This window comes from Panthera uncia (assembly GCF_023721935.1).
Source record: "Panthera uncia isolate 11264 chromosome C1 unlocalized genomic scaffold, Puncia_PCG_1.0 HiC_scaffold_4, whole genome shotgun sequence".
NCBI lineage: Eukaryota > Metazoa > Chordata > Mammalia > Carnivora > Felidae > Panthera > Panthera uncia.
In genome coordinates this window covers 68,419,516-68,430,165 of record NW_026057585.1, presented here as the reverse complement: position 1 = coordinate 68,430,165, position 10,650 = coordinate 68,419,516, and the positions used below count along the sequence as shown (strand labels likewise).

Sequence of the window (10,650 nt, the reverse complement as noted above, 5' to 3'; positions counted from 1 at the left end):
TCCTCCTCCCTTGGAATGTAAATTCTACGAAGGCAAGGACTTTGGTCACTTAGTAGGTGGATGCTTAATACATATTTATTGAATGAATACATGTAATATATAAATGTGTGTGAGTGTAATGTTTGTGTGTAGATATATCTGCTGCATGGATAAATACCCGTGAGAATGTCTGTGTGCAGAGCCATGGGGAATAATAACATAGAATTTGTAAATTTGCTGAGTTTGTGTGTGACCACGAGTACTTCTGTGAGTGCCTCGCTGAGAATGTCCATGTGTGTGTATTTGGGCATGAAACGTGTGTGCGTGTGTGTGCCGTGGATGTTTGGTCACGTATAGCCTGAGTGTCTACGTCAGCGAGGGTGGGGAGCTGAGACACTTGGGCAAGTTCTTCCTCTTACCAAATGGACCTGCCGTTGCGCCAACCCTCCCCCGTTCCCTCCCATGCCCAGGACACAGGAAGCACCTATGTGTCTTTGGGAGCCTGCAGACATTGGGTCACGTTCCAAAAATGACACTTCAGGCCAACACAGGTGGGCACTCAGATGGGGACTGTGAGGGTCCAGAGGAGACCTGGGGCTGATAGGACCTTGGCAGCCTTGTGCTGAGCTGGGCCGTCTCAGCAGGAAGGATGATAAATTAGCCACCAAAAAATGAAGCTGAAGCAGTGTGGGCAGGCTGGGCCCTGGATTGGCTGTGTGGCCTCAACATGTCACTGCTCTTTCTCTAAGCCTTGGTAGACTCATCTGTAAATGGGGTTCATTGCTCTTGTGAAAATGATAAATAGAGGGAGGTAATGGTAGTGAATATATACCAGTCATAACAATAGTGTCCTTTTGTCTGTGTAGCGCATTAAGGTTTTAATCCATTATCTCAGAGCAAGTGCCTCAGTGTCCCCAGTCCAGCCCTGGACTTGGCCCCATGTGGGCCTCGGTAGGTGTTGAGTAAATAATACGTGTGTGAGTGAATCAGTGAAGGCACAGATAAGAAAGTGCCTGGGTGACTAAATGGAGATGGCTGCATAAAGCAGCAATTGGACTGATAAATCACAGTGACTGACATTTTTTAGCACATACTGTGTGCCAGGCCCTATTGTAAAGACTTCTCTTATTAGCCCCCTTTTGCAGATGGAGAAACAGAGGGGCAGAGAAGTTAAGTGACTTGCCCAAAAGTCACAAAGCTCCTAAGTGGTAGAGTTGAGATTCCAGCCCGGGCAGTCTGACTCCAGAGCCCAGAGCCCAGGCCACTTTCTGATGGAGAGGCAGAAGCTCTCGGGGGTGAGGTGAACACCCAAGGTCTAGGCTAGGGATGTCTACCCCAGGGTGGAGTGTGATACCCTGGTTCAGGTCTCCTCTCCTCTTCCCCGTCCGCAGGCACACGCCGCGATGCAGCACTACGGGGTGAATGGCTACTCGCTGCATGCCATGAACTCACTCAGCGCCATGTACAACCTGCACCAGCAGGCGGCCCAGCAGGCCCAGCACGCCCCCGACTACCGGCCATCGGTGCATGCGCTTACGCTGGCTGAGCGCCTGGCTGGTAAGGGCCATGGAGATGGGACCTTGGGGACAGAACCGTGGGGCCTGCGGTGGAGGAGAGGTCTGGGGGAGGAGGCTCTGGAAGTTGAAGATAGGAGGGAGGGAGCACTGGGAAATTTTACTCTGGGAGGCTATGAAAGACCCAGGTCACTTAGCAACACAGAAAGGCATCAATTTAAAATCTATGTGTGACCATCCAGAGTGCTCCTTGTTTGCCAGGACTGTGTTGGGCACTGGTGCTGCCCTGGCCTTTGGATTCCCTTAACGACCCCATGAGGGAGGGACTCATCCGCCTCTCTGCCTATCTTGCAGATGAAGACTGAGGCGGGAGGGTAAGGGACTCGCCTTGAGGAGTCGCTGCAAGAGGAGTGGAGTGCCCAGGAGAGGGTATTTCAGGCACAGGGAGTCATACAAGTAATAACAGCTGGTTGTGTGCCAGGTGCTGTGTGAGGCTTTCTCTGTGCATCAAATCCAACCCCATTATAAAGGAGGTTATTATCTCCATTTTATGGACAAGGAAACTGAGGCTCAGAGAGGTCAAATCTAGGTGGGGTGGGGCTGGAGGGTTTCAACATGACACTAGGGCTAAAAATATAAGCTTTGGAGCCCCAGGTCTGTAGTTATTGGGGGTCTGCACATTCACCTCTCCTCTCTGAGCCTGTGTCCCCTTTAATCAGAGGGGACGATAGGATGATCGGGAAGTTATTTGAGGTAACATAGGCAAAGGATTCAGCAGAGACTGGTAAGTACTCAGAAGTCATTATTCCTCAAGTCCCAAGGTAAGGGCCCATGAGGGAGCTGCAGTCCTGTGTCCCCGTCTCCCTTCTACTGATTTGCTGCCCTGCCCTGTAGCCCCTCGCTGGGTGTGAGAAGGATGTGACCGCATAGGTGAGGGGCATGATTCCCTGGAGGTGGGGCCGCCCATTCTCTCCTGTCTCAGATCAAACCTTGAGCAGCTAGTGAACACATGTGGGTTCACTGCCCTGTGCCAGGCAGTACTCAGAGGACTTCAGGGCACCCCCAGGGAGAGCAGGTGCTCACAGAGCCATAGAAGAGCACGGCAGGAGTGTGGCTAAGATTCAGTGGCGGGGCAGCTCAGAGCAGCGGCATCTGGTGTAGTCAGAGAAGCCTTCCTGCAGGCTGTGGGGCAGGAGCCAGGCCTTAAAAAGGAATGACTGGTGAGGGCACCAGCATGAGCAGAGGCACAGAAAAGGGATGGGATATGAGGACCCTGCCTGGGAAGAGGTGTCGGCCTGGGGGAGGGCGGGGCAGTCATTTCCACTCCTTGAGACCCTGCGGGGCCTTGGGGTAGGGCTCAGTGAACAAAATCCCTGGGCCCCTGGTTGTCTTCTTTAGATCAGTGTGGGGCATAAGTCTCCAGTGTGGGAATGTGGGTACAGTCCTGTCCTGGCTATGGCTGCATCTCTGATTTGGAGTGGATTCCCTATCCTGAACCTGGTGGTGACACCAGCTCCTCACTGTGCTCTAGACCCAGAGAGGAGTCAGGGGGTGGAGGCTGCTCTCTGCTGGTGGGGGCAGAGGAACGGGAACATTTAGCACTCCACCCCAATTCTCTTAATTCTTAAGAAGGAAGGACATGAGCTCTAGGTGGGCCTTTGTTTGGAGGCCTCGCCTTCTGGCAGAAAGTTTTGCTGACAGTACAGACAGCCCGGCCTCCCCTGTGATCACCCACCCGTATGGCCCCTGGAGCCAGCAGCAGGGTGCTGAGCCGCTGCTCCCTCAACCAGGGTTCAGCTGACCAAGGGGTCCCCAGTCCCCAGGTAACCAATGTGAGCTCAGTCCAGGCTGGGATTAGTGCCAGTTTGTGAGAGGTTCAGGGCTCCCTCTAAACTGAAGAAGGAGCAACCCAAAGGTAGCCTTTCTGGATACCCAGTTGCCTCCTTCCCCATTTAGAGCGCCGTGGATGACTCCCCAGTCCCTGGAGTACAGGGGAAGGACTCTGGCAGCCCTATCAGAGGCTGACCCAGCTCAGGTTCGCTTCAATACAGGCAGTCCAGGATCCATTTATGGGCTATGGGAGGCAGGGGAGAGAGGTTACTGTCCATCCACCAGGATGTACTCAAGCAGAAGGGCTGGATCCTAGACACCAGCCCTAGGCAGATCTCTATGCTCAGTGGTTTTCATGTTACCAGCATGTGAGCAGGACGGTAGAAGCAACAGTCCATTAGCTCTGTCTCCCATCCAAGCAGTGGTTAGAACCTAGTCTTTTTTGTCCTTTGAGGAAGCAGCCAAAAGGGCCAAGACTAGATGCAGAAACTTTCCCGTGCTCTGAGGGCCCTGCCAGTGCTGGGCTTTCTTTTGAGGAGACATAAGAGCAGGAGCCTCAGGTCTTGCTATCAGAGACTCTTAGGCCAACTTGGATCCTCAGAGTCATACGCAGAGGACATGGAATCAAGTGCCAGTGAATTGTGTACCAGTCAGACCTCACCTAACTAGACCTTGCAGATACCATCCCTGCTGCCAGCCTGGCTTCTCACGGTCAGGGGCCAATATTCTGTTGGTATCCAGAATCTAAGGGTTATAGGATGTTATAACCTTTGTGACACTGGTAAACAGATTATTAGCATCATGTAGTCTCGGAATATTATGCTCAGCATCCTAGGACTTTGAGGATCTTAGGGCAATGTCCACCTATCTACCCATACACCCTCAAACCAAATGAGGAAGACTGCTCTGAGTCATGTTCCTGACAGCTGTTCATGGAGATGAGTTAGACCTCTGTGGTCCTTATAGTGAACGTGGGCAAGGAGAGATCTCAAAACCCAGCCATATGGAGAGAAGTTGCGGGGTTTCCAAGGGGAAAGGGCCAGGACCCGGCTCTGCAGGAGCCTGGGTGTCTGCAGCGGGTCAGGGCAAAGTAAGATTCAAAACCTATTTCCCATAATTAAATGGGCGCCCTCTCCTTGCCCTCCAACGGCTGTACATTTCAAGACATCATCTTGGAGGCCCGTTATGGCTCACAGCATCGCAAACAGCGCCGTAGCCGCACGGCGTTCACTGCCCAGCAGCTCGAGGCCCTGGAAAAGACCTTTCAGAAGACTCACTACCCAGATGTGGTGATGCGGGAGAGGCTGGCCATGTGCACCAACCTGCCTGAGGCCCGGGTGCAGGTAGGTCCCCGCTCCTCTAAGTGGACCTTGCAGACAAGCACCAGCCCACCGACCTGGCTTCCCTCTGCCCAGGAGCCAGCATTTTTATCCCTCAGTGCCCGTGTAACTACTCTCTCCATGAATGCCTGCGATGACAGGAGTGGGGTTTTGGAAGGGACTGGGGTGCATGTTTCCTGTGGGGTGGGAGGCAATGTTATCATGCACGTCCCCTCCCAGAGCACCCAGTTCCACAACCCACAGCTGCTCTCCCATCCCCAGGTGTGGTTCAAGAACCGCAGGGCCAAATTCCGGAAGAAGCAGCGCAGCCTGCAGAAAGAGCAGCTCCAGAAGCAGAAGGAGGCTGAGGGCTCCCATGGGGAAAGCAAGGCTGAGGCCCCAGCCCCAGACACCCAGCTGGAGACTGATCAGCCCCCAAGCCTGCCCAGTGGCGACCCCCCTGCCGAGCTTCACCTGAGCCTGTCTGAGCAGTCGGCCAGTGAGTCAGCCCCTGAGGACCAGCCAGACCGGGAGGAGGATCCCCGGGCAGGAATCGAGGATCCCAAAACTGAGAAGAGCCCTGGGGCTGAGAGCAAGGGTCTGGGCTGCAAGAGGGGCAGCCCCAAGGCAGGTGAGGCTTGGCAGGTGCCGTGGGCGGGCTGGGGCCCAGTGGAGGGAAAACAGCCAGATCCTGCTGGACAGGGCCCTGGGTATGTGAGGTGGATCAGGGCAGGGATAGAGTCGGCTTTTAACACATGGCACTAGGACATGATCCCTTAGAAAGGAGTTGGCCAGGGCGCCTGGGTGGCTCAGTCAACTAGGCATCTGACTCTTGATTTCAGCTCAGGTCCTGATCTCAGGGTCGTGAGGTGGAGCCCCACATCAGGCTCCACATCGGGCTCAGTGCTGGGCGTGGAGCCTACTTAAGATTCTCTCTGTCTCTCTGTCTCAAAAAAACAAAACAAAACAAAAGATAAAAAATAAAAGAAAGGAGTTGGCCGTAGCAGGCCTGTGCCAGGTATTTTCCAGGGAGGGCCGGGTGGCAGGGGAGGAGACTTAGGGAGCCCAGGGCAAAAGCTGTTTATCAACCATTATGGAAATACTATGGTATTTTAACAGCCAGCACAGATGCACCAGTGCCTATCGGGTGAATTCCACACTGGTATCGGGGACTCTCACGTGCAGCAGAGACTCAGAGCCACGTTTCTGAGGGAACAGAGCTGTGGGGTGAGGCATAGCTCAGACACAAATCCTGAGCCCAGGCAGAGAGCTGGTGAGGGGCAGGAGCCACAGACAGGAGAGGGGAAGGGGAGGTGACAGTCCTCCCAAGAAGTCAGACACGGGGGCCCTGGCAGGGTCTCTGGGACTGTCCTAGGAAGAAGCCTGGCTCCCCACCTCCCAGGATTCTGAGGGGTGCTTCAGGACACGCCTTGGCTGAGATGAGTGGATATGGTTTCAGCCAATGCCTGTCTTATCTGCAGTGCCAAGGGGTGGGAAGACTGAGGGAGACCCTCCTGGGAGACCACTGTCCTTGTCCTGAGCCCTTGGTTCTCGGTTCTCTGCTTGCAGATTCCCCAGGCAGCCTGGCCCTGGCTCCTGCAGCACCCGGGGGTGGCCTCCTGGGCCCCTCCCACTCCTACTCGTCATCCCCGCTGAGCCTCTTCCGTCTGCAGGAGCAATTCCGCCAGCATATGGCAGCCACCAACAACCTAGTGCACTATTCATCCTTCGAAGTGGGGGGCCCGGCCCCTGCCGCCGCTGCCGCCGTCCCCTACCTGGGTGTCAACATGGCCCCGCTGGGCTCGCTGCACTGCCAGTCCTACTACCAGTCCCTGTCGGCAGCCGCTGCTGCCCACCAGGGCGTGTGGGGGTCCCCGCTGCTGCCCGCGCCCCCAGCAGGCCTGGCACCTGCCTCTGCTGCCCTGAACAGTAAAACCACGAGCATCGAGAACCTGCGGCTTCGGGCCAAGCAGCACGCAGCCTCTCTGGGACTCGATACGCTGCCCAACTGACCGCTGGCCTCCAACCCAGCCAGGGGTCTTGGGTGCCCCCTCCCAGCCCCAGGGTTACCCCCAGACGGCTTGCATGGAGTTAACTCTATGAGCCCGGGGATCCTGGGGCCTTGGAGTCCTGCCCCCATCCCCCTCCCTGAGTCCCAGCCCCCGGTGAAGCCCACACTTGCACACCTTCTGCATGGCCCTGCTTGGATCCCACGGAGGCCGAATCGGAGGAGGGGAGGCTGGGGCGCCCACAGCCTCTGCAGGAGAGCGAGGCCCTCCGTGGCCAGATCCTCCCCTCTGCACCGCCTCCTCCCTGCCCTCCCTACCTCCCCTTTGCCCCCTAGTAAGTCGATATGTGGAATGTGAGGTATAAATATAAATATATAAAGCTATATTTTCAGGCCCCTGCCTGCCCCAGCCCCCCCTGCCGTCCTTGCCTCCCCGTACAGCGTCCACATCTCTCTCTGGCTTTGCTCTGTCTCTCTCTCTCCCCTCTCCTTCCCTGACCTGCCTCTGTCCTGTTTCCTAACCCACTCTTCCCAGCCTCTGTCTTCCCCACTCTGGACCTTTGCCCACATCTCTTCTCCCTGCTCCTCCTTTCTTTCTTTGGTCCTGGCTGTGTGATGTTGTCAGTTCCCAGGCTATGTTTTGTTTGGGATTGTGACTTCTTAGTTGTAGTGATTTTGCTTTTTCCTGTTCTTCCTCCTGCTTCTTCCCACCTGCCTGTCTCCTCCCTGCACTGCACCGGCCTCTCTAGGCTGCTGTTCCTCTCCATCCCCAGTAGAGGTGGTAAGGCCCTAGCTGGAGACCCAGTGGAGGCCCACTGGAGCTGAGGGCAGGAGCTGGCATTGGCCTCCTTAGCCGTCCTCCCTCAGACCTGTCATCTAGAAGGGGTCACAAATCACATTCTCTTCTCTCTCTTTTCTCAGCTTTGAGGCCCCACCCAAGATGGAGGAGGAGGGGAGTGGAGGCAGGAGTCAGGCTGAGGCAGGCAATAGGATGGCGGCATCCCTGCCTGTAAGACCTCCAGGACAGAGGACAGCCGCCAGTGTTCATCCAGGACTGACCACAGGGTTCTAGGTCTCTCTGGTGAGACTTCTCTGGTTGGAGGGAGGCAGCAGGGGAGGGGGGCTCTCAGAGAGAGGTCTTTTCAGAGGAATGGGGCAGATTCTTTTCTCCCACTCCTGGCCCCTAAGTCCTGCAGTTAGAGTCTGCTGCAGGGGTGCGTCTGAGCCAGGAAGAAAGGCTGAACCCTAACTCCTGATCACAATAAGTGCAAACCACACAACAGTGCATAGTCTCAGGCTTCTGTTGACATGCCGTCCTGGAGCTAATTGTTGAAGTCAGGGCTTCTGTCCAGCTAGTCACTGGCATGGAAAAGTGGGTTCCTGTTTATGCCCAGGAGGCCAGCTCAGCAAACTTCCCTTCAAAGCAGTGTGGCCTTGAGTCAGCCCGTAGCCTCTCTGGGCCTGTTTCCCCATCTGGATTAGATGGTCTGTAACGTCCTGCCCAGCTGTAACATTCTGCATGTCTGTGCTCACAACCCTTGCAGGGTGGAAGTTTTTAGTTAAACTAACAACGACAACAACAACAATAACAACAACAACAACAGCAAAAAGGCTCTCAAAAGTACAGTGGATGAATTGGAAACTTACTGTTGCCTTGCTGTGGAGCAATGAGTGTTGTACGTACAAGCCTTTGCATGAGCATGGCCACAGTTTCTGGGTCTCAGTTTCCCCATAAATATAATGGGTCCCTTCTAGTTGAGAAAATGTGGATTTGACCCTGATTTTCTTGAGTCATAGTGCCAGCTTTTGAGGTTGCCCCATCTCCATGCCTTTACAGGGTGTCAGGGACTCAGGGCAAGAGGAGGGGAATGCCTTGCACAGATTCTGAGTCATGATCCTCAACCCTTTGTGGCTCACCACTGAACCCTCAACACTCTACTTACAGGAATTGCATCTGGAAACCAGGGTAAAGATTCCTAAGGTGTGTCTCTTCTCCCAGTGGTAGGAGGCAGAGGCCCCTGTTGGGGCCAGGTAGGACTGGTTTGCAGAGCAGTAGATGCCCATCATTCTTGGCGTTTGTGCGGGGATGGTGTTTTTCTGAGCTGGGACGGATGGAGGAGGCTTTGCGGGGGGGAGTGAGGGGGATGGTCGCCTGGGCCAGGAAAGCTATTTTAATAAGGCAACGGAGTGAGACTAGGTGGATGGTGGGGCAGGGGGCCCTTGTTTCATGAGAGGTGGGGCTGAGGGCCTTGAATCCAGGCTAAAGACTTCACCTTGATGTGGCAGGCAGGTGATGGGGATCAGTTGAACCAGGATCTGGGATCTGGGATTTGGAAGGTGAATTTAACAGCCACTGGAGCATCAGAAGAAAAGGGACTCAGGCAGGAAGACTGAAGGATGGAGACTCTCTGAGACAGAAGGGATTTTTGGTTTGTCTTCTGGGATCAGCTCCAGGAAGGTCTGTTTCTGCAATGAAAGCAGTCTCATCTAGATCAGGCATGGGGACTGACACCTTTTGCAGTCCCTGGATGCGGGTGACTGTCAGTAGGCCTTGGAATCCAACAGCTCTAGATATTACCATCTTCTCCAGGAAGCCTCCCCTGACCTCCTAAAGGGCAAGTCCACCCTGGAGTCATGTTCTGTCTTGGCTGGAGCTCAGCCCAGCTTCTCTCGGATCTTTGTCGACATTTCCTCGTTCAACTGATCCAATTCCACTATCCCAGAAAAGGCAGGGAAAGTATACATGATCCCCTGCCCCTGTGCAGATGTCAACCTAGTTTAGGGGACCAGCCTGTTACTGAAGACAGCTAGAGAGCTGGAGGAGAGTGTACCATGTGTCTCCTACAGGAGTCAGAGGGTATGGGCTTGGCGTGGGCCCCTTGTACCTGAGATTGAAGCCTCCCCTGGGGCCTGCTGGCTCACCATGAGGCTCTATCTCTGACCATTCCTTCCAGGAAAGCCTCATTCCTCACCTCTCCCTCTTATTTGAGGTCTCCATTTTCCCTGCTTCTTCACTTCCCCTGAGCATGGTCCAGGGGCCTGGGCCCCCAACCCCGACTTGGCAGCTGGAGGGCTGTACAGACTGCTTTCCAAACCAGCTGTTTTGTGACCATTTGTGCTTAGAGGTTGTGCCAGGCCGTGGCAAAAACACTGTGTACTGTATTTATTTATTCTGTTAGTTGAAAAAAGCAAGACTCAAATTTCCCCCTCCCTGCCCTGCCTCCTGCGTAGTGCAGCATGACACTCTGTCCTGTGATCCGTCCGTCTGTCTGATTTCCTGTGATGTTGTGACCTGTTCTTTGTCCTTCTTGGCTAATAAAAGAATCCGGCAGCACAGCCCTTGGTCCACATTCATTCCCAGAGATGCCTGCGGTGGGCTGAGCGTCTCAAGGTCTATTTCCTGCTTGTCCAGCACTGTGGCCAGTGGGGGTGGGAGGCAGGCATGCCTCATGATTGGCCACTCCCATACTGGCCTCGTGGCTCTCTCCATGGCCCTTACCAATCGTGGCTGTTGTCTGGAGTGGTTGTGGGGAACAGAGGGACCAGGGTGGGGGAGGGTTCCATCTTCTGTGGCTGTTTAGACCACAGTACTTGTGGCAGGTGCAGGGCACTTGGGGGTATTCAGGGCAGCCTGGGATGATGGGTCTGCAGGATAAGGAGAGGCAGGGGATTCTGTGGGAAACAGCAAGTAAGCCAGGCCCAGAGGGCGATGACAGACAGGTACATTTGCACCCAAAGCCAGAGCTGTTCTCCAGTGGGATGGACGACCTCTGGAGGGAATGAGCTCTTTGTCCTCAGAGATGAACAAGTAGAGAATGAAGAAGAGATTTCTGCTATGGGTGGCAGGATGGATTAGAGATTTATGAAGGTCCTTCCAGCTTAGGGTGAGCAGTGTGTGTGTGTGTGTGTGTGTGTGTGTGTGTGTGTGATTATAGCCTATAAGTCTATAAGTATGTATGAGAACCTGTGCCATGAATTCATAAGTGTGTGTGTGTGTGTG

At 54.7% G+C, this 10,650-nt stretch overlaps 1 protein-coding gene across 1 annotated transcript; it reads left to right on the top strand.

Moving 5' to 3' along the window:
* The first annotated feature begins 1,378 nt into the window (after positions 1-1,378).
* Positions 1,379-10,016, top strand: DMBX1 (diencephalon/mesencephalon homeobox 1). Its single transcript, XM_049617264.1, has 4 exons — positions 1,379-1,534; positions 4,471-4,666; positions 4,925-5,273; positions 6,212-10,016. Exons 1-4 carry the CDS (start codon positions 1,383-1,385, stop codon positions 6,652-6,654), a joined length of 1,140 nt encoding a protein of 379 aa, XP_049473221.1. The 5' UTR covers positions 1,379-1,382; the 3' UTR covers positions 6,655-10,016.
* The last annotated feature ends 634 nt before the right edge of the window (positions 10,017-10,650 follow it).